The sequence below is a fragment of the Molossus molossus genome, unplaced genomic scaffold (genome assembly GCF_014108415.1).
Source record: "Molossus molossus isolate mMolMol1 unplaced genomic scaffold, mMolMol1.p scaffold_m16_p_13, whole genome shotgun sequence".
Lineage (NCBI taxonomy): Eukaryota > Metazoa > Chordata > Mammalia > Chiroptera > Molossidae > Molossus > Molossus molossus.
The window spans coordinates 44,275,181-44,299,663 of NW_023425348.1; the positions used below are offsets into that span (position 1 = coordinate 44,275,181).

The 24,483-nt window shown below is 40.8% G+C and overlaps 1 protein-coding gene across 2 annotated transcripts; it reads right to left on the reverse strand.

Moving 5' to 3' along the window:
- NEU3 (neuraminidase 3) lies at positions 1-24,483 on the reverse strand. Of its 2 annotated transcripts, XM_036260046.1 has the most exons (3): positions 24,213-24,311; positions 19,852-20,154; positions 1-2,248 (listed from the first exon to the last, which is right to left on the reverse strand). In XM_036260046.1, exons 2-3 carry the CDS (start codon positions 20,056-20,058, stop codon positions 1,187-1,189), a joined length of 1,269 nt encoding a protein of 422 aa, XP_036115939.1. In that variant the 5' UTR covers positions 20,059-20,154; positions 24,213-24,311; the 3' UTR covers positions 1-1,186. The 2 variants fall into 2 exon arrangements, with proteins under 2 accessions (XP_036115939.1, XP_036115940.1); XM_036260047.1 differs by lacking the exon at positions 19,852-20,154 and having other exon boundaries at positions 24,213-24,483.

Below are 24,483 nucleotides of genomic sequence, written 5' to 3' on the forward strand. Positions count from 1 at the left end.
TCTGGTATCATTTGAGATACACAGTACTGGCAGTTCAGCCCCAAAACTAAAGTGTCACCCCACTTCACAAATAGTAATTTCAGTAGGGCCAAACAAATAGGCCAGATTCAGTGGTTTGGAGGGTCCAGGGACCTTCCTAAGAGTGGAGACTTATCCACTGGCAAATGGAGCAGGTAGGCCAGGACAACATTCAAAAAAAAAAAAATCTTAGGGGAAACCCAGCAGCCTGGGCAAGCCCTGGGGCAGATGATTCCAGGCACAATAAAGATGTAACTAAGACAATGAGCTACCATTACACTAACTTAAAGCCCAACATCTACAAACTAACCCACCAGCTGCATTTATTTTTTTAATTTTCTCCCTATTCTAGCCTCATAAACTGTGAGCTCCTTGAGGGCAGAGACTGTGGGAAGTTTTGTCCAATGCTTTAAAGCCCTAAGCCATGTCTTTTCCCCATCAGGAACCATAAATGAACTTTAGGTTCATCTTTCATAGGAGTAATGCCATCAGAAACAATACGGACTACGGGTATCGAGCCTCTCATTTTCTCTCTAGGAAATAACACTTTCTGGGTGAGGAAGGGCAGGTTGACCAGAGCTGCAAAGCTGAAGTAGGTAGGTGACTCCCTGATTCTACTGTTTTGCCCAGTTCCTCTGGGGTAGCATGTAAAGCTCTTCAGCTATTAAAAACTGAACAAACCATCCAGATCCTTCTTCATGACATGATACCTGCTTGTAACCTCACACTTGGATGAGGGGGGAGTCATTTGAAAAGATGAGTCCTCTGATTTCCATTTTGAGGTCAGAGTCCTATATGCAGCCAAGACTTGCTGATCATAGAGCAAGCAGGCACTCGGCCTTCCCTAGAGAGAGGAAGAAGAGAAATCACAGAACCAATCCTCTCATTTTACAGATGGAGACCTGTGGCCCAGAGAGTTCAAGATCCAAGAGCCAGCCAGTGACAGGCTGAAGATCATATCGTGGTCTCACAATTCACATAGTTTAGTGCTATTTCAACTGCAGAGGCTATGGTAAAATCTTGTTCTCCGGAGAGCTGAAAAAAGGTAGGGAGCAGAATATTAAGTTTTGGGATTCCCTGTAGGCTTCAGTAACCTCTGTTATCTTGGCCTCCATTATCCTGGCTGTGGTTATCTTCTAATGATTTCCCTTCTGTGGAAAGTTGGATCCTAAGCCAGCTGGTTTTGGCTGGCACAGTCACCTTGCACATGGCTCAGGATCTCTCGGTCTGTAAACAGGCGGAAGGCAATCTGCTCACACTCCCGCCTGGTCCCACACTCAAACAAACACCCAAACAAGCCCTCCTCCAACGCAGCTAAATCAGAGTAGCCACAGGGCCCACAGTGCAAGATCCAGGGAGAGGACCAGCAGGCAGCCTCCAAGGGGGTCCGGTTGAGGTAGACGCCTAGGTTAACCCTCCGTTTCTTACTGGTTGGGTGTGAGTACAAGAGCCAGGATTCTGATAGTGCTCCAGCTTCCAGCTCTAGCCTCAGGGAACTGTCCAGCAGAGGGTTCTGCTGACTGGTAGGAGCATCTTTGCCAGTAGGGTCCTGGAGCCCATGTGGGATCTCCAGGGGCCGGAAACTCACCACACTGCCTTGGCAGCCATGCGGGGGCTCACAGAGCTGTTGGCTCAGGGCTGGTCTCTGAAAGCATTCACCATGGTCAGTGCTGAGAGCCTCTGCTCGGCATCTGTTTGGTGTCCGGGCACTGCAATACAGCACAGGGTGGCCAGCCCTCCCAGTCACCTCTGCCACTTCACACTCCACTGTCACCATCGGCTTAATGAGCCTGCCATGGTGCCATGTGGTGCCTAGGTCATCGCTGTAGATCATCAGGGAATGAGGCCTGGCTTTACATGGAAGCCGGAAGCAAAAGAACCAGTAAGGGATGTAGTAGGCGTACGCAGGGATGATCAGCCTCCCCGACTGCAGCTGGATGCCATGACCTGGGCCCACAGCAAATGTGGCCCAACGCTTCACTTCTGAGCCAATGACCTCCTCAGTCAGGTCCCTCACGTTGCTCCATGAACAGCCAGAATCCTGACTGCAGATGAAGCAGAGGCGAGCAGCATTCCTTCCTGACATAATCTGCTGACGCTCAGTGACATGGCCCCGCACACAAATGAAGAATAGGTACACACAGCCATTCTTCTGCTCCCACACAGGACAGGGGTTCATGGTCCGATGCCCAGGTAACGTGGCTTCTGTCAGTGGCATTAGTGGTCCCCACTAGACAAGAGTAAGGGAGAGAGAGAAGGAATGAGCTACTAATAGGAAGACATGAGGCTCATTAAAAGCATTGGAACTTTTCAGAGAAAATAAATAAATGGTATTGAAATCTATAAAATTGTGAAGACCCAAGTGTTCATTTAATTCTCAAACATTCTTTGTCTGAAACATTCCTCTGTCTGAAACATTCTTCCTTACTTTGTCTAGATGCCCAAATCACCCTCCAAAACCTAACTCAAAAGTCACCTCCTTTAAGAAGCCTTCCATGAAAGTCCCATCCTGTACCAAAGGCTTTCTCTTTGTAGATACAGAAGTTACAGCAATTATTATATAAATTATATATATATATATAAATATGTTTTTGTTGATTTTAGAGAGAAAGGGAGATGGAAAGAGAGAGAAACCGACGAGAGAGAGAAACATTGATCAACTACATCCTACATGCCCCCTACGGGGAATCAAACCCAAAACCCAAGCATGTACCCTGACCCGAAATCAAACCAGCAACCTCTTAGTGCACAGGGCAATGCTCTACCAATCTAGTCACACTGGACAGGGCTATATAACATTATATTTCTTATGTGACTGGCTCCCTCTCTAAACTATGAATCTTTTGAGGGTAGAAATCAAATTATTCTAATTTTGTATCTCCAGAAGAAAAGGAAGAAATACAAAGCAAAGCAGACAAACATGGAAGTTTTAGGCATATAAAGGGAAATTTAAGACAAATTTTTTTTTGTCCTCTACTACATTGGGGAGGCAATTCACAACAGTGTCATTAAAAACTCAAGCATGGCCCTGGCCGGTTTGGCTCAGCGGTTAGAGCGTCGGCCTGCGGTCCTGAGAGACCCGGGTTCGGTTTCCGCTAAGGGCATGTACCTCGGTTGCAGTTTGTCCCCGGCCCTGGTCGGTTGTGCGGGTGGCAGCCACTTGATGTGTCCCTTTCACATCGATGTTTCTCTCTCTCTGTTCCTCTCTCTCCCCACCCCACTCTACCTGAACAAAAAATGGAAAAATGTCCTTGGGTGAGGATAAAAAAAATAATAAAAAATAATAATAATAATAAATAAATAAATAAAAACTCAAGCATGGAGTTAGAGATACCTAGTTCAAACCCTGCCTTCACCACTTATTGTGTGACCTTGGACAAGTTATTTAATCTTCTCTTACTTCAGTTTCTTCATCAGTTAAATGAAGGATGTGATAACATGCTCAGAGAGGAATAGTTGCAAAGATAAAATGAGATCATGCCTAATCAGACATATTACAAAGAGAGGCCTAATCTCCTTAATATATTTTTAAAACAATATTAGAAATTGGTAAGAAAAGTACCAGAAACCCAACAGAAATAAACAAAGAGAAAGATCAGACAACTCACAGAAAGAGAAAAATGAAAATATGTTCAATCTCACAATATAAAAGAGAAAAACAAATTAAAATTAAGATAGTATTTTTCATCTAGTGAATTGGCAACATATAAATTTTGACAAAACTCTTCTGTTGGCAAAAAATGTGAAAAAACAAACACTCTCAAATATGAACTGGAATGCAAAATAGTTTTTAACACTTATGTAGTATCTATCAAAATTATACATGCATGTATTCTTTCCCAGCATGCCCAATTCTGGGAATTTATCCTAAGATATATCTGCTCATCAAATTAAGTATGTATAAGATTACTCACTGCGTGGGAGATCAAAGATGGTAGTGAAGTAAGGGGAAGTTACACTCACCTCTTCCCAGGACCAAACTGGAATTACAAATAAATTATAGAACAATCAACCTGAATAACCAACCTGAACAGCTGAATAGAAGTCTTATGACCAGATTTACAGAAGAAGCCACATCAAGACTGGTAGGTAGGGCAGAGATATGAAAAGGGCTGGCCCTAAAACCAGATGTGGTAGTTGAGAATCAGGAGGAATAACTCAGCTGCAAAGGTCCCCCCTGAGGCACAAGGGGTCTCAACCCCACACTAGGCTCCTTAACCCAAAACTCCAGTGTCAGGAAGAGGAACATAACATCTGGCTATGAAATCGGTAGGAACTGCATCCACCTGGGAGAGATCAGTCTGCGAGAAACCGAGGTACCCTCTTAAATGTTCAGTGCACAAAATCTCATTTCCACGGCTCACTCTGGGCTCTGGCAGGGAGGGACAGTAGCTCAGAGCAAACTAAAGTCATACAGGGAGAGCCTGGGTTGTGTGGCTTCAAGGAGAGGGCCACAGGGACAGCTACCATTGTCTCTGTGCTGAGTCTTTCTCCCGTACCACCTACAGATGCCATCTTTCCCAAACTGAGCACTCCCATCCATGCTGCATCAGCCTGTGGGGATGCACTAGTCCCACCCTCCCGACTCCTTGCAGACCCACCCTGTCAAGCTCATGCTCTGAGGAAGAGTCTGCTGTCATGGCCGGCCTGGGCCTGCAGTGCAGACTTGCCTGAAAGGCTCTCAAGGAGATCCATTTCCCACCTCAACCCCCACTCCCCAATACACACACACATGCCCAGACCAGCACCACAGCCCTCCCTCCACACAGCCAAATTTTAATCTGTTTTAGCCTGATGAACTCTACTGGCCTCACCTTGACAATTCTTGAGTCCTTGCCCCACCACAAAGGTCTGTGGGTGGTGGCTGGTCTTGGTGTACCCTATGACTTTTTCTGAATGGCCTCAGACCCAGCACTGGTGCTAAGTCTGAATCTCTATCAACATGGTGAACACCACTTGCCCCCACCAGGTGACTCAATGAGTGAGAACCTACTTCACACAACTCACGTACTACCAAGGGCTATTTCAGTGATGGAGTCTAACAGGCAGCCAGCAAACAAAGGCAGGTTTCAGGGTGCCTTGGGCCTTTTGCTGACCTGCCCCCAGACTCAGGGCTGGAAGAAGCTGGCCTTGGTATGCAGCTTGGCGCCTCCCCAATACACCCAGATCCAGCAGAGGCAGCCACAAACTGTGGATTGCTTTGTAGCTCCTAATAGAAAGCCCAAGGCCAGTCACAGGCAGCATCTGACATAGGCCTGCACCTGAGTCTCTCCAAAGAGGCCCCAAACCAACACACCCAATGGCAGGCTTCAGACATCAGAGCATGATCCAATTAGCTCCACAAGCAACACACCCAAAGGGAGATCTCAGCAGGTACCAGACCCTACTGGGGTGAATTTCAGTTCATGGGGTTAGCCCCCACACAGCAGCTTGTATACTGTGGTCAGGGTCAACACTCATAGTTAGCCAGCCCAAGAATGAACCCCACCCATAGATGTGCAAATAGCAAGCAAGACTAAGCTGCAGTCCTGGCCAAGTGGCTCAGTTGCTTGAAGCAATCCCATACACCAAAAGGTTGTGGGTTCAATTTCCAGTCAGGGCACATACCTAGGTTATGGGCTTGATCCCCAGTCAGGGTATGTATGAGACACAACAAATTGATGTTTCTCTTTCTTTCTCTCCCTCTCTCTCTCTAAAAATCAATAAACATATCCTTGGGTGAGGATTTTTTAAAAAGAACTAAACTATAATAGGAGGGCTTGCATAATCCACAAAAGAAGACATTCCTGGAGTACTTTACTAAGGTGATCAGGGAGATTGTGCCACTGAGCCCCACAGGACACCTACTACATAAGGCCACCCTACCATGACTGGGAGATATGCAGATCTACCTAATACACAGAAACAAACACAGAGAGGCAACCAAAATGGGGAGACAAAGAAATATGCCCCAAATTAAAGAATAGGAAAAATACCCAGAAAAAGAACTAAATGAAATGGAGGCAAACAATCTACCAGATACAGAGTTCAAAACAATGGTTATAAGGATGCGCAAAGAGCTTAGGGGAAAGATGGATGAACTCAGTGACAACTTAAACAAAGAGATAATAAACATAAAATAGGACATAGAAAACATTAAAAAATAACCAGTCAGAAATGAATATCTGAAATGAATAATACACTATAGGAATCAAAAGCAGATTAGATAATAAGAGGACCAAAGCAGCAATTTGAAAGACAAAGTAGCAGAAGATACCCACTCATAAAAGCAAGAAGAAAAAAAAAAACTTAAAAAATGAAGATAGCTTAAGGGACCTCTGGGACAACATCAAGTATAACAACATCTGCATTACAGGAGTACCAGAAGAAGAAGAGAGAACACAAGGGATTGGGAACCCATTTGAAGAAGTAATGACTGTAAGCCTCCCTAACCTGGTGAAGGAAAAAGACACAAAGTCCAGAAAGCACAGAGAGTCCCAAACAAAAAGAGCCCAAGGAGGCACACAACAAGATACATCATAATTAAAATGCAAAAGGTTAAAGACAAACAGAAAACATTTTTTTAAAATATATTTTCATTGATTTTTTTAGATAAAGAGGAAGGGAGAGGGGAAGAGAGATAGAAACATCTATTAGTAAGAAACATTGAATGGCTGCCTCCCGCACGCCCCATACCTGGGCATGTACCTTGACCGGGAATCAAACCAGAGACCTCTCGGTGCATGGGACAATGCTCAATCCACTGAGCCACACAGCCAGGCAACAAACAGAAAAAAAAAATTTTTTTTCCTTCTTTATTTTAGAGAGAGAGAGGGGAAGGGAGAAGTAGAGAGAGATAGAAACATTGATAAGAGAGAACATTGACTGGCCGCCTCCTACATGCCCCCCACTGGGGATTTGGTCCACAACCTGGGCATGTGCTCTGACTGGGAATCGAACTGGTAACCTCTTGGTGCATGGGTTGATGCTCAACCACTGAGCCACACCAGCCAGGCCAAACAGAAAATCTTAAAAGCAGCAAAAGAAAGACAGTTACTACAAGAATGTCTCATAAAGAGTGTCACTTGAGTTCTCAACAGAAACATTTCAGGTCAGAAGGAACTGTCATAAAATATTCAAAGTTATGAAAGCATGGACCTACAACCTAGACTATTCTACCCAGCAAGGCTACCTTTCAAAATTGAGGGTGAAATAAAGAGCTTCTCAGACAAGAAAAAGCTAAAGGAGTTCATTACCACCAAACCAATGTTGCAAGAAATGTTAAAGGGACTTCTTTAAGAAGAAAGGGGGAAAAGAGAGAAACACACTTATAAAAAATAAAATGGCAATAAATATGTACCTATCAATAATAATTTTAAACGTAAATGGAATAACTACACCAATCAAAAGACACAGGGTAGCTGAACAAATAAGAAAATAAGACCCATATATATGCTGTCTACAAGAAACATACTTCAAATCAAAAGACACACACAGACTGAAAGTAAATGGATGAAAAAAGACATTTCATGCAATTGAAAATGAAAAAGAGGCTGGGGTGGCAATACTTATATCAGACAAAATAAACTTTAAAACAAAGGCTAAAATGAGAGACAAAGAAGCATATGACATAATAAAGGAGTCAATCCAACAAGAGGACATAACCCTTGTAAACATTTGTGCATCCAACATAGGAAAACCTAAATATATAACACAAATCTTGATGAACATAAAGGGAGAGATCGACAGTAATACAGTCATAGTAGGGGACTTTAACATCCCATTGACATAAATAGACAGATCTTCTAGATAGTAAATCAACAAGGAAACAGCAGCCTTAAGTGACACATTAGACCAAATGTATTTAATTGATATTTTCAGAGCATTTCGCACCAAAGCAGCAGAATATACATTCTTTTCAAGTGAACATACAGCATTTTTCAGGGTAGACTACATGTTAGAATGCAAGACAAGTCTCAATAAATTTAAGACTAAAATCATATCAAGCATCTTTTCTGACCACAGTGGTATGAAACTAGAAATTATAAGAAAAAAACTGAAAAACACACAAACATATGGAGACCAAATAACATGTTACTGAGCAATAAAGTCAAGTAAGAAATCAAAAGTTACCCTGAGACAAATGAAAATGAAAACACAATACCCCAAATCTATGGGACGCAGTGAAAGCAGTCCTAAGAGGGAAATGCATAGCAATACAGGCCCACCTCAAGAAACAAGAACAATCTCAAATTAACAATCTACCCTTATATCTAAAGGAATTAAAATAAGAACAACAAACAAAGCCCAAAGAGAGCAGAAGGAAATAATAATGAAAAGAGTGGAAATAAATAAAATAGAGATTAAAAGAACCATACAAAAGATCAATAAAACCAAGAGCTGGTTCTTTGAAAGATAAACAAGGTTGAATAAGCATTAACCAGACTCACAAAAAAAGAGAGAGAGAGAGAGAGAGAGAAAATCTAAATAAATAAAATAAAAAACTGAAAGAGAAGTAACAACTAACACCACAGAAATACAAACAAATATAAGAAAATATTACAAATAACAAACAAATTGGACAATCTGGGAGAAATGGATAAATTCCTAGAAACATCTTCCAAAACTGAATAAAAAAATAAGAAAATCTGAACAGATCAATTAAAACTAATGAAATAGAAGCAGTAATTTTAAAAAATCCCCAAAAACAAAAGTCCTGGACCAGAAGTCTTCACAGGTGAATTTTACCAATATAAAAAAAAACACAACTAACACCTATCCTACTCAAACCACACCATAAAATTCAAGAGGAGGGAAGATTTCCCAAGTTCATTGAATGAGGCCAGCATTATCCTAATTCCAAAACCAGATAAAGGCACTACTGCCCTGGCCGGTTTGGCTCAGCGGTTAGAGCGTGAGCCTGCGGTCCAGGGAGATCCGGGTTCGGTTCCCGCTAAGGGCATGTACCTTGGCTGCAGTTTGTCCCCGGCCCTGGTTGGGTCGTGTGGGTGGCGGCCACTCGATGTGTCCCTTTCACATCGATGTTTCTCTTTCTTCCTCTCTCTCCTTCCCGCTCTATCTGAGTAAAAAATGGAAAAATGTCCTCGGGTGAGGATTAAAAAAAAAAAAAAAAAAAGGCACTACAAAGAAAATTAGAGGCCAATATCTCTGATAAACAGACAAAAATCCTTGACAAAATATTATCAAACTAAATTCAGCAATACATTAAAAAGATCATATACCATGGTACAGTGGAATTTAATTCCTGGGATGCAAGGATGGTACAATATTCACAAATCAATTAGTGTGATACACCACATAAACAAAATAAAGAATAAAAATCACATGATCATATCAACAATCCAGGAAAAGGCATTTGACTAAATCCAGCATCCATTTATAATAAGAACTTTCAGCAAAGTGGAAATACAGGGAACATATCTCAAAATAATAACATCCATATATGACAAACCCTCATCTGACATCGTACTCAACAGGGAAAAACTACAAGTATTTCCCTTAAAATCAGGAACAAGACAACGATATCCACATTCACCACTCTTATTCAACATGGTACCTGAAGCCCTAGCCACAGCAATCAGACAATAAGAAGAAATAAAAGGCATCCACACTGGAAAAGAAGGAGTTAAACTGACATTATTTGCAGGTGACATAATACTGTGTATAGAGAACCCTAAAGAGTAAATTAAAAAACTAATAGAATTAACAAATAAATTCAGTAAAGTAGGATACAAAATAGATATTCAGAAATGGGTTGCATTTTTATACACCAATGGACTATCAGAAAGGCAAACTAAGAAAACAATCCCATTTACATTTGCCTCAAAAACAAAACAAAACAAAACAAAAAACTTAGGAATAAATGTAACCAAGAAGGTAGAAGACCTATAGTTGGAAAATTATAAGACACTATAGAAAGAAACTGAAGAAGGTACAAATAAATGGAAGCATATATCCTTCTCATGGACAGGAAAAAGTAACATCATAAAACTGTCCAAACTACCCAAAGCAATCTACAGATTCCACATAATTCCTATCAAAATACCAATGGCTTTTTTCACAGAACTAGTACAAATAATCCAAAAATGTATATGGAACCAGCAAAGACCCTGAATAGCTATAGCAATCTTGAGAAAGAACAAAGTCAGAGATATCACGCTACATGGTATCACACTATACTACAAGGCTATAGTAATCAAGATAGCATAGTACTGGTATAAAAAGATACATAGATCAATGAAACAGAATAAAGAGCCCAGAAATAAACCCACGCCCATATGGTCAATTAATATATAACAAAGAAAGCAAGAACATACAATGGGGTAAAGACAGGCTATTCAATAAATGGTATTGGGAAAATTGGATACATGAAAAAAAAAAAAAAAGAAACTAGATCACTTTTTTTTATCCTCACCCAAGGACATTTTTCCATTTTTTGTCCCGATAGAGTGGGAGGGGGAGAGAGAGAGAGAGAGAGAAACATCGATGTGAAAGAGACACATCAAGTGGCTGCTACTCGCACGACCCAACCAGGGCCGGGGACAAACCACAACTGAGGTACGTGCCCTTAGCGGGAACTGAACCCGGGTCTCTCTGGACCGCAGGCTGACACTCTAACTGCTGACCCAAACTGGCCAGGGCTAGATCACTTTCTTACATCATACACAAGGATGCAATTCATAGAAGAAAACACAGGCAGCAAAATCTCTGACATGTCTCTTAGCAATATTTTTTCTGATATATCTCCTTGATGCCAAAGAAACAACAAAAAAATAAATAAATGGGACTACATCAAACTAAAAAGGTTTTGTGCAGCAAAGGAAACCATCAACAAAACCAAAAGAACCTACTGACTGGGAAAACATATTCGCCAATGATATATCTGATAAGGATTAATATCCAAAATTATAAATAACTCATACAATTCAACACCAAAATAATCCAGTTAAAAAGAGCAGAGGGCCTTAATAGACATTCCTCCAGAGGACATACAGATGGCCAACAGACATGAAAAGATGCTCAATGTCACTAATCATCAGAGAAACGCAAATTGAAACCAAAATTAGATATCACCTCACACCTGTCAGAATGGCTATCATCAATAAATCAACAAATAAGTGTTGGCAAAGATGTGGAGAAAAGGGAACCCACCTGTACTGTTGATGGGAATGCAGATTGGTGCAGCCATTATAGAAAACAGTATGGAGGTTCCTCAAAAAATTAAAAATGGAACTGCCTTATGATTCAGTCATTTCACTTCTGGTTTTATATTCAAAGAAACCTAAAACACTAATTTGAAATAATATATACACCACTATGTTTATTGCAGCGTTATTTACAATAGCCAAGATATGGAAGCGACCCAACTGCCCACCTTTAGACAAGTGGATAAAAAAGCTGTAGTACATATATATTCAATAGAATATTACTCAGCCATAAAGGAAAAAAAAAAAAAAGAATAAAATCTTACCATTTGCAAAAGCATGCATGAATCTAGAGGGTATTATGCTATGTGAAACAAGTAGTAAAAGAAAGACAAATACCATATGATTTCACTTTAAATGTGATCTAAACAACAAAATAAATGAACAAACAAAATTCAAACAGAGGACAAACTGATGGTTGTGAGGGGGAGAAAGGTTGGAAGACTGGATGAAAAAGCTAAAGGGAGGCCCTAGCCAGGTGGCTCGGTTGGAGCATTGTCCCATACACCAAAGGGGTACGGATTCAATCTCTGGTTGGGGTACATATGGGAGGCAACCAATGGATATTTCTCTCACATCAATGTTTCTATCTCTGTCACTCCCCCATTTCCTCTCTCTCAAATCAATAAAAACATATCCTCGGATGAAGATTAAAAGGGAAAAAAAAGGTGCAGGAATTAAGAGGTACAAATTGGTAGTTACAAAATAGTCATGGGGATGTAAAATACAGCATAGGGAATATACTCAATAATACCGTAATAACTATGTATGGTGCAAGGTGGGTACTGGAAATATTGGAAGGGAATGCTTTGTAAAGTATATGATTGTCTAACCACTATGCTGTACACTTGAAATTAATGAATATAAACTGTAATTGAAAAAAAAATTTAAAAACAGATTACTCATTGTGGCATTACTTGAAACAACAAAATGCTGCAAACAATCCACATATTCATCAATAGGAGACTGGGTCAATTAAGACACAATGCAAAGTGTGAAAAAAGAAAAAGGAAAACCTCTATATATCGATATGTAAATATCTTCATAATATATGTTTAAATGAACAAAGCAAAATACAGAATGTTGTATGTGGGATGCTACTTTTTGCCTAAGAAATGTGAAGGAAAAGAACTTATAGTTATAGCAAACTAAATAACTTAAACCAACTCTTCCACTGAAAGCTGGAATAGATAAAATATTAAAACAAAAGCATCTGTTTGAAAGCACCAAACAGCAAACAAGGCAATGAAGAATCAGAGGTCAAGAACTAGAGAAGTTCATTCAGAGAGTTTGGCCTGGTATTTCAAGTCTCCCTTTTTCTCAGAGTATCTCTATAATTCTAAAAGAGGTAACTAAAAGGTTGAGAAGCTGAGCAAGTCCTCACAGACATATGGGGCTAGGAGGACCAAAAAACAGAGGCCCTGGTAAGGCACTGTGCTTTGAGTTGGAACCTTAAAGGCTAAATCCCAGGAGTAAGGGTGAAACTGAAGTAGACCAGCCCTCACAGTCACTACTCTAAAAATTCATCTGGTATTATCTACTGAAGTGGGACATCAATATATCCTGTAATCCAGTAATTCCATTTCTAGACATAAACACAACAAAAATACATGCACATAGTACTGAAAAACACACAGGAGAATATTCAGAGCGACATTATCTATACACATAATAGCTAACCCAAATATACAACAACTGTAGAATGGATCAATTAATTGTTGTCTAGTCATACAATGGAATTCTATGTAACAATAAAAATGAACACATCACAGCTGTAAACCAAATTTGGATAAACCTCAAGGATATAATATTGAACAAAAAAGCCAAACATAAAGGATATACAGATTATATGATTGTCCAGCCATTATGCTGTATACCTGAAACTAATACAAAATAATATTGAGCCCAGCCGGTGTGGCTCAGTGGATTGAACATTGTCCCATGGACTGAGAGGTCCCAGTTCAATTCCTGGTCAGGGCATGTGCCCGGGTTATGGGCTTGATCCCTAGAAGGGGGTGTGCAGGGGGCCGCCGATCAATGTTTCTCTCTCACATTGATGTTTTTCTCTCTCTTTCCTTTCTTTTCTTTCTAAAAAATCAATAAAGACATACTAAAATATATACATATATATTGAATGTAAACTGTAATTAAAAAATGAACTTTAAAAAGGAACACACAGATTAAAAACAAGCAAAACAAAACTCAAGAGCTATAAATCAGGATAGTAATTACCTCTGGGAAGGAGAGAGGAGACATAAGAAGCTTCTAAGGTGCTAGCAATATTCTATTTTTGAGTTGAACGGTAAAGGCACAAGTGTTGGCTGTCAATTCAGAGCTGACATTTATGTTTTGTGCATTTGACATTTATGTTATGTCTTATGTTTTCTGTATAAGCATTATCATTTCACTTTAAAAAGTTTTAACATGTAGTATTAAGGATAAATACTTGTATTTCTGTTTCTGTATGAAGCAGCACTAGGAGGATACATAAGAAACAACAGTGACTGCCTAGAGGAGGTAGAAGACTGGGAATGGGATGTATACTGTTTTAATTTTTCAGCCATATAAATGAATTAACTAACAAAAAATAAGTTTTACAATTTTAATTCCTATATAAATGGGCAAAAAATATTATTAGGCAAAGTTCAGATGACAGATTCTCAAAATCATAAGGACCTCATGCTAACTCCCATCCTACAGAAGTTTTCTGGTTCAAGATCATTCAGGCTCTCCTTGAACCAGTCTCTACCTCTGGAGCAGCCAGTTCTAAAGCAGAGTGCCTTGTGCAATGTAAACACTTCAAACATATGTACCAAAGTCAACGTAATTATAGGCTAGAAGCCCACCTTCCTCCAAGAAGCTCTCCCTGATTGCTAACTAACTGGAGACTGGTTCCTAAATCCTCCCAAATGGCACTGCTACTCTCTGGAAACTCTGTGCATGAAAAGTTCACATCACCATCTGTCTGTATTTTAAACCTCTAGAGGCAGGACCTCAGTTCCCTGTAACTCTCAGGGAATCAAAGGCCAGGAGGCCACCAGTGGGAGGGAGGCAGCCAGCCTGCCCAGAGGAGAGGAAAGGAACCCACAGAATAGACTCCATGGCCACAAATACGATCAGAGAGAGGAGATAAAGCTCTGTGGATGTCAGAGAAGGAAAAGATCATTTCTAGATGTGGAGAATCCAGGGAGAAACCTTTGATTCTGCTCACCTTCAACCCACTCACTTCTAGAATCAGCTTAAATGCCATGGCCCACACAATAGCTTCTCTGATCCTCAAATGCATGTGAACTTCTTCTAAGGAAATACCCTACTCTGGGTGGACCTACCTTGTACACTTCAATGATTCTGATGGGAGTTCTGGACAGCTATACAAAGCTCTGTTTTCTCTATGCAATTCAGTAGTGCAAATTCTTCATAAAGAGGCTAGAATCTGTCCACTTTTGTATCACCTCCCTCCACAAATTGCCCCCCGCCCCCTGATTTAATGCCTGGTACATAGTAGCTGCTCAATAAATGTTTGAAGAAAGAAGGAAAAGACAGAGAAAGAAAGAAGAAAGAGAAAAATGGAAGAGAGAGGCAAGGAGAAAGAAGGGAAGGAGGGAGGGAAGAATGAAAGGGAGGAGTGAAGGGAAGGATTACAACCCCCCCCCCCCCCTCAGGTAGAAGCAATACTCTAGATAAACAATGCCCAGAGGCTACGCTCCCTCTCAAGTGCCAAGAAGCGGCCTGGGGAGCATATTTACTTTCCTATTGTTGCTCTGAGGATAGAGCCCCCATCTCTTCAGCACCCTGTGTGGATACCAACTTTAAAGACAGCACTGAATGTGTGTTGCTGATGAGAAATAACTCATCTGCTGCAAACTCATTTGGATAATAAATATTGCTCAGATGAAGAACCCTGAGCAGGATCCAGTAAGATACAAGAAATCCATCAGCATTGCTACTCCCTTTAGGAACAGGAAGGGGAAAAAATTACTGGGCAGGCTAGTCATTGGGAAGTCAGAAGTTCAGTCATCCTTAGTAGCTGAGAGGAGAAAATGATTTGGGCCAGATATGCCTAAAATAAAGTTTACATGAAGCTAGAAGAAACAGTAAAGATGAAAGCATTAGAATCCAAATGATCTCAACCACCTGCAGCAATGAAATATAAACAAGCTGAGGGTTGACAGAGTTGACAGGGATAAAACAAGTCTTGGCTTAAAAATCTGGATGGAAAAACACGATTAAAGAAAACAAATGTAATGGCCAACAGTATATAAAAAATTACTCGACAATATTAATAATTAGGAAAGTGCAAATCAAATTTACAATGAGGTATCACCTCATATCCATTAGGATAACTACTATTTAAAAAACACACAAAATAAGTATGGGCAAGGACACAGAGAAATTGGAACCCATGGGCACTGTTGATGGGATCACAACATGGTGCACTCACTGTAGAAAACAGTAAGCCAAGACTTGTTTTTTTTTTTTTTTTTAATCCTCATCCGAGGACATTTTTCCATTTTTTGTACAGACAGAGTAGGAGGGAGAGAGAGGGAAACATCGATGTGAAAGGGACACATCGAGTGGCTGCCACCCGCACGACCAACCAGGGCCGGGGACAAACTGCAACCGAGGTACGTGCCCTTAGCGGGAACCGAACCCGGGTCTTTCCGGACCGCAGGTGGACGCTCTAACCGCTGAGCCAAACAGGCCAGGGCCCAAGACTTGTTTTATCCCTGTCAACTCTGTCAATCCTCAGCTTGTTTATATTTCATTGCTGCAGGTGGTTGAGATCATTTGGATTCTAATGCTTTCATCTTTACTGTTTCTTCTAGCTTCATGTAAACTTTATTTTAGGCATATCTGGCCCAAATCATTTTCTCCTCTCAGCTACTAAGGATGACTGAACTTCTGACTTCCCAATGACTAGCCTGCCCAGTAATTTAAAGAAATTAAAAATAGACCTACCATATGACTCAGCAATTCCACTTCTACATATATATCCAAAGAATTCAAAGCAACATCTCAAAGAGACATTTGCACACCATGTTCATAGAGCATTATTATTCACAATAGCCAAAAGGTGGGAGCAACCCAAGTTTCCATCAACAGAAGAACAGATAAACAAAATGGATACACCAATGAATGGACAAACATACAATGGAATATTATTCAGCCTTTTAAAGAGAAGGAAATCCTGCCTTAAGCTATAACATGAAACTTGAGGATATTATTCTAAATCAGTGATTTTCAACCTTTTTCATCTCATTGCACACATAAACTAATTATTAAAATTCGGTAGCACACACAAAATATATTTTTTGCTAATCTGACAAAAAAAGGTATAATTTTGCCCTGGCTGATTTGGCCCATCGGCCTGCAGTCCAGAGAGACCTGGGTTCGGTTCCCGCTAAGGGCACGTACCTCAGTTGCAGTTTGTCCCCGGCCCTGGTTGGGTCGTGCAGGTGGCAACCACTCGACGTGTCCCTTTCACGTCAATGTTTCTCTCTCTCTCTCTCTCCCTCCCACTCTATCTGAACAAAATATGGAAAAGTATCGTTGGGTGAGGATAAAAAAAAAAGGTATAATTTTGATTCCTTCACACCAGACAACTATTGTGTTGGCTGTTGTCATTTTTAAATTTGGCAGTTTAAGGGAAAAGAGGTCAGTGCCCCTGACCAAATAGTCAGGTATTGCATGTTTTATAAATTTTTGCAGCAACCCAGATACAGACCCAAGACAGTATGCACAATTAATATTCGACAAAGGAGGCAAGAGCATACAATGGAGAAAAGACAGCCTCTTTAATAAATGGTGTTGGGAAAATTGGACAGCTATATGCACAAAAATGAAACTAGACCATCAACTTACACCATACACAAGAATAAACTCAAAATGGATAAAAGACTTAAATGTACCCTGTGAAACCATAAAAATCCTAGAAGTAAAATGTAGGCAAAAATTTCATACATCATACGTAATGAAATTTTCACTGATACATTGCCTAGGGCAAGAGAAGTCAAGGAAAAAATTAATAAATGGGACTACGTCAAAGTAAAGAGCTTCTGCATGGCAAAAGAAACCAACATCAAAATGAAAAAGGAACCCACTCTCTGGGAGAACATATGTGCCAGCAATACATCGGATAAAGGGTTAATATCTAAAATATATACTCATACAACTCAACAAGAAAGATAATACAATTAAAAAATGGGCAGAGGACCTGAATAGATACTTCTCCAAACAGGACATACAAATGGCCAGGAGACATATGAAAAAATGTTCAACATCACTAATTATCTGAGAGATGCAAATTAAAATGACTATGAGGTATCATCTTACACCTGCCAGAGTGGCAGCCATCGACAAATCCTCAAACAGCAAATGCTGGCGAGGATGTGGAGAAGAGGGTACTCTAGTACACCGCTGGTGGGAATGCAGACTGATGCAGCCACTATGGAAAACAATATGGTGTTTCCTCAAAAAATTAAAAATAGAACTGCCATTTGGCCCAGTGATCTCACTTCTTGGAATATATCCTAAGAAGCTTGAAACACCAATCAGGAAGAATACATGCACCCTTATGTTCATAGTAGCGCAATTTACAATACCTAAGACCTAGAAACAGCCTAAGTGCCCATCAATAGATGAGTGGATAAAGAAGCTCTGGTACATTTACACAATGGAGTACTATGTAGCTGTAAGAAAGAGAGGTCTCTTATCCTTTGAGACATGGAGGGACCCGGAAAATATTATGCTAAGTGAAATAAGCCAGTCAGAGAAAGACAAATACCATATGATCTCACTTATTTGTGGAACATCACAAACAAAATAAGCTGTCGACCAAAAAAGATTCAGAATCATGGGAGTAGGAAACAGACTGACAAACCTCAGAGTTTGGGGGGTGGAAAGGATGGGAAGAGATAAACCCAAGAACTTATATGCATATATGCACAACCAATCAACACAAATATTAAGCTGGGGAAGGCAGGAGGGGATGGGAGCGGGAAGGAGGGGGGTCAATGGGGAAAAAGGGCATATCTGTAAAACTTTCAACAATAAAAAATAAATAAAAATTCTTGAGGCACACCAGTTGAAAATCATTGTTCTAAATGAAAGGAGCCAATCACAAAAAGACAAACACTGCACGATTCTACTAATATGAGATACCTAAAGTAATCAAATTCATAGAAACAAAGTAGAATAGTGGTTACTAGAGGCTGGGGGAGGGGAAATGAGTTGTTCAATGTGTATATAACTACAGTCGTTCACAATGACAAAGTTTTAAGAGCTGTTGTACAATAACGTGGATATAGTTAACAATACCATAATGTACACTTAAAATGATTAAGATAGAAAATTTTGTTGGATGTATTTTAACACAATTGAAAGTTTTTTTTAAAAAAAAGAACAACAAATGTGGAAAAGACTTGGAGGTTTTAGCTGACCATCTACTTAACATTTATTAGTCAACTGTGTTATGATGGATCAAAAAAGTAAATGCTACTTTACCTTAGGGTGCATAAAAAGGATACAAGATGAGATAACCACCTCATTGCTAGGGTGGCTCTATCTTTGGGGTCTTAATTACAATTCTGAGTACTATTCTTTGAAAAAGGACACTGACATCCCAGTGTAATCAGTTTTCAAGGGCCCAGAAACCAAATCCAGACTGTGGCCAAAGAAGACACGAAAAGAACTGAAGTTGCTGAGCCCTGAAAACAGAAGACTCAGAAGGTATAACACCACTTTCAGGTACATCAAAGAGCAATCTCAGCAGAAGAAATTTTATTATACATAGATTGATGACCCCAGAAAGCAAAACAAGACCAAAGGGTAATTATAGAGGAGTATAGATCTCTTATTCCCCAAAAATGTTAATAGTGGCTACAGGATTAAGTTCCTTATTGAGGAGTGAACAGACCCTTTATAGAAGATGACTAATGTTGAGTTCCTACTATGTAGCTGCTATTATTAATTACATTTTGCAGATGATGAAACAGAAAAGAGCTGTATCCAAGGTCACAGAGCCAATAAATGGTGTCTTGCCTGACTTCAAAGCCTTGCTCTTAGCTACTAAGCTATTAGTAGTTATCAATGGAATTCACAAGATTTCTATACTGGGAAAGAAATTGGGCTGATGACTCTTCTAATTTCAAGATTCTACAATTGAGATAAAAATGAATAAAGCATGAGATAAAAATGAGTAAAGCATCCCCCACCAGCAATCCTGGGCTAACAATGTTTACTATTTTTGGTGACTTACAAGATAAAAGAGAATGTGAATGAGACATACACATGAACCACAGAGGCCTCTGGAGTCAGAGATCAAGTCTGAAGCCTGTTTCTACTCCTTTATTATAGCTGTGTGATCTTGAGCAAGTGGCAAACTCTCAGTCTCAGTTTCTTCATCTATAAAATGTGACTGACAACAATTCCTATGTCACAGAATGGCTAAGAGAATCAATGTGCCCCTGGTACAGAGTAAGTACACAGAGGTATTGCTTTTATTGTTTTTTCTTCTTTATCTCCTACACAGCGTTTTTTCCTGCACTGAGGAAAGGCCCAGACTCTGAATGCTCTGAGCAAGTGTGGAGAGAAACTGAGGCCCAGGTCCAGATCTGGGATGAGAAGTCACCTGTACCGAATGCCCGGTCCTCAACCCTCGCCTCAGCACCAGGTGGAGAGCATCCTCATCCCTGCTTGTAGAACGCTTCTCTGCAAAGGCCAGGAAGGTGTTGGTGGTGGGTATGTAGAGCAGGGCTGGGATCCGGTAGGTGATTCCTCTCTTGTCTTCCTGCTGGAACAGAGGGCTGTTGAAGGAGCATGATGTCACTTCTTCCATGACCTCTGCAAGGACAGGAGGCAGCTGAATGTGTATCCATATCCAAATGCTGGCTTGTATACAAGTTCTGTTCTATCATTCCATTTCTGGAGATCACTGAGAGGCAGAGATATTTATTTTTTATAATATAAAAATACTATCATGGTCTCAACATCACCAAGCAAGCAATTTGCATTGTTGTTTAACAAATCTGTCCTCCACGCTCTGTGGGAATTCTATGCAGCCTGTGTCAGGTAGGTCTCTCCAAAGATTCTACATATACTTCTGCCAAGAATCCAGGGGTATTACCAGCCTGGATGGCTTCTAACGTCAATTTCTTGGCTAGGAGTTCTGAGGCTATTCGAGTAACATAAATATAAACCCAAATCCATATGAGGAAATGTACGTGTTTAAGAATTCTCTGGGGAAACTTTTCCCCTCTACTGGTGGTTGGATAAAAGGCAATCTTCTTTGTTATCTCTGTGTCAGTAGCAATATTTTTTTCCTAGTCACCCCATCAGAGGGTGTAGATTTTCAAGGGATATGACTTCATGCATGGATCTCAATTCCAACCAAAGTCTAGCCCATGCAGGCCCATAGTTTCATTCACTGTAACAGCATGTCTATTAAAGCCCAAGCTTCTAGGTAATAAGATAAGCAAACATCCAGGGCAGCTGAGATCAGGTCAAGGAACTAACTATAACTATTCTGGTTTTCAGTTTACTCTTGGTTTTTAGGCCAATGGGGATTTCTCTTACTTTCTTGCAAATTCAGTTATAAAGGACTTTAAAAAAATTTTTTTTCCTATATTGATTTTAGAGAGAAAGGAAGAGGGAGAAATAGACAGAAACATCAACGTGAGAGAATATCGACTGGCCGCCTCCTGTATGCCCCCCACTGAGGATTTGGCCCACAACCTGGGCTTGTGCCCTGACCGGGAATTGAACTGGTGACCTCTTGGTGCATGGGTCAACGCTCAACCAGTGAGCCACTCCGGCTGGGCTATAAAGGCTTTTTAGTATTTTATCCACCATTTTACAGGTTAGATAGCCTACCATAATCCTGAAAATGGAAGTCTCTAGGTACATTTGCCAAAGAAAATCAGTTCTACTTCTCAGAAGCCCAAAAAAGGAATCAAGCCAGAAAGACAGACCAGGCTTTATTTCTCTCTCTCTCATCTGTCATCCAAACCCTGTCTTACAAGTCATTTGTAAAAAATTATCAGGCTGTAAGAACAAGGCCCATAAGACCATATTCATTTATTTAATCAGTATTTCTGGGTGCCTACTCCAAGTCAGACCATAAGGAGACAGAAATCAGAGGCCCCTGCCCTCAAGAAACGCATATTCTAGTGAGGGAAACAGACAATTACAACATCAGGTAATGAGTGCTATTTCAGAAGTAAACCATGAGAGCATGCAGGAAGACAGAAAAAGGCAGCAGAGATTTTTGGAGAGCTAACAACTGAGCCAAGGGAGCTCTTGTCTCATATATCCTCATATTCTGTGTCTAGAATATTCTTCTTTCAGATAGCTATAGACCTCACTCCCTCACCTCCTTCAACTCTGTTCAAATGTCATCCAATCAGCGAGCCCTTCCCTGACAACTACCCTGTGCTCCTTTTCCCCTTTCCTTGTTCTATTCCCATGCCATTTATCCCCACATTATACTTGTTTAATATGTACTACAAAATAGACACTTCGTAAAGGGCAGGGATATGTGTTTTATCCTCTGCTACACTTTACACCTAGAACCATACCTGGTAATTGATAGGCATTTGGCTAATATTTATTGAATGACTGAATGGGTGAATTGGATCTTAAAGGATAAATAGTGGGTAAGCCAACTGAAGGATAAAAAGGAGGAGGGCAGAAAGAGTGGATGTGAAAAGCCTGTGGGTGACAGAAAAGACAGTGAGCTGTGGGGAATCTCAGTAGTCCAGTATGATTATCCTGGTCAAAATTTGTGAGCAGAGATAGGACTGAAGGGGTTAGCAGAGTCCAGATCCTGGGAGGCTTTGACACCTTATTAAGATGTTTATAAACACCTTAATAAGGAAGCCACTTAAGAGTTTTTGGCAGAGGAATGGCATGATCAAGTATGCATTTTAGACCAATCTCTCAGGCAGCCTTGTGGGCAATAAACTGAAGGGGCAAGTTACACTACTTTTGGCTGTATCCTCCTAGTGTCAATCAAGACACACTTTCATAGCTAGCATATGAAGGATTCATTTAGTCACTATTTCTAACTTAAAGAGAACCATGGCCCACTATCCTGAGGGGTGTAGGGAGTTGGTCTCCCGAGTTCAGAAGAAAAGCCTCCCCTCGCTCCAGTTCTGGGCTCTAATAGCAGAACTGAAAGGCATGGGTGAACTGTCTTCACCCAATACTAGAGCATCTCTCTCTCTCCCCAGGTCAGGCTCTCCTGTCACGGAGAGTCGGGCTTTCTTTTAAGTAAAAATCAGTCCCTGAGCCAAGCTGGTATAAAGGTTAAAAACATAGGACTTGGATCAGGCCAGAACTATATGACTTTGAGCATGTTGTTTAACTTCTCTATGCTTTAGGGTCCTCATTTATAAAATTCAATAGAGTGGTTGAGAGAATTAAGTTAAAAAAGTTTAAGTGGCTGTTACAGGGCCATGACATAGTATGAGCTCAATGTATGACAATTATTATTTTTAGACTGTCAATCACTGCACATTCTAGTTTTATTCCTTGAAATCTGTGGATAATGATGATAATGATAACAACAACCACAATTAAAACTCCCCTTCTTAAAAGAATTTAAATCCCCCTGCATCTCTGGGAGAGCATATTTTAAACTCTTACAAGTTAACACTTCAATTATGAGTTAATACAACACTATTAATCATCAGCCAACACAAGGATTCTCTAGATGATAAGAATGGAACACAGGATAGGCACAGAGTGGGGAGGACGGACTAGGAAAAAGGGAGAGGAAGTGGAAAAAGCATCAAAGGGGAAGCACAACTTGTCATATGGGACCGGACTGGTGTCCCAGCTCTATTTCTTTACTGTGTGACTTTGTGGTAATCACTTAATCTCTCTAGGTCTTGGATTCCTTGCTTGTAAAATAATAGATAATAATACCTACCTAAGATGATCAGTATGAAGAACCACTGGAAAGTGCTTTATAAACTTCAAAGCACCATAAGTAAAAGTCTTTATCACAAATTTTGATGTCCTCACAATTTCACTTATGACTTCTTTGCTATCAGTACAACAATGACAGTCACTATCACTAGTTTGCATTATGATTATGCTGATCATGTTGATGACAGTGTTAATACAGATAGTGGCTCTGGCATTGACACCCAAACTATTTCATACAAATCAGATGCTGGGAACTAGAGACAAAGAAGAATCTGATACAGTTCTGCTTTAGAGTTGTTTTGGCAGAGAATTCATATTATTAATTGCTGCTCCATATAATCACCTTTCAATCAAGTCCTTCCTGCTCTCTTACTGGGAGAGAGAAGTGTAGCATGGATTTTGACATGTGACTTGGCTTTGATACTAGCAAATTGCTTTACTTTTTGGCCAATTTCCTCACTTGGAAAGGAGGTAATACCACCTATTTCTCAGGCTAAGAACAATATAATTCCACACACTCCCAATTAATCCAATGCAACTGTCAGCCTCCAGTGAACCCCAGAAGGAGACCTCCCTATCTCATTTTATGCACTCCTAAACAACTAATATTTAAGGAGCATCGTGTCAGGCTTTTGCAGATCCTGTAGTCCAAACCCTTCTCATGGTACCGTTGGGAAAACTGAGACCCACGGAGAGAAATAAACGTATGTAAGGCCACTCAATGAGTCAGTAGCAAAACCTCGACCAAGACCCGGTCTCCTTTTCAGTTCTAGGTTAGGGCTCTCTGCGGCCCACAGACCCCTCTCTCTCTACCAAGAAATATCTTCCCAGGCTCAGTCCCCTTTCATCTCTAAAATGCTAATTCTCAGGTTTAAGTTTGGCTTCAGTAGAAGGAAAACAAAAATAGAACTAGCCAAGAATACTCTCTGGCTCTGTCTGAGGTGCTAACCGACTGGGTGGCTCTGACTCAATATTCTCCCAAGACTGGATTTCCTAAGCCCAGGTGGTGCTGCCGAAGTCGTCCCCTTTCCGGGGGCGCCCTGGCCTCCCAGACCCGCTCACCTGCGTAGGGCCCGGTTCCTTCGTCTCTCTCCAGCAGGGCTGGGCGCGGAGGCAGGCTCTCTGGTCTCGGGCACCGCAGCCTGGGAGAATGACCAAGGCTAGAGAGACGGAGGCAGGAGAAGGAGACTGCGGGCACGAAAACAAACCACCAAAAGTGAAGGAGGAGGAAGACAGAGACATCGAGAGGCCGGGAGGCAGGCAGACCCGGACGCTGAGACCAGCAGGATCTGAAGCGAGTGGCGGGGGCGGGACGTGCGGAGGCCACAGCCCG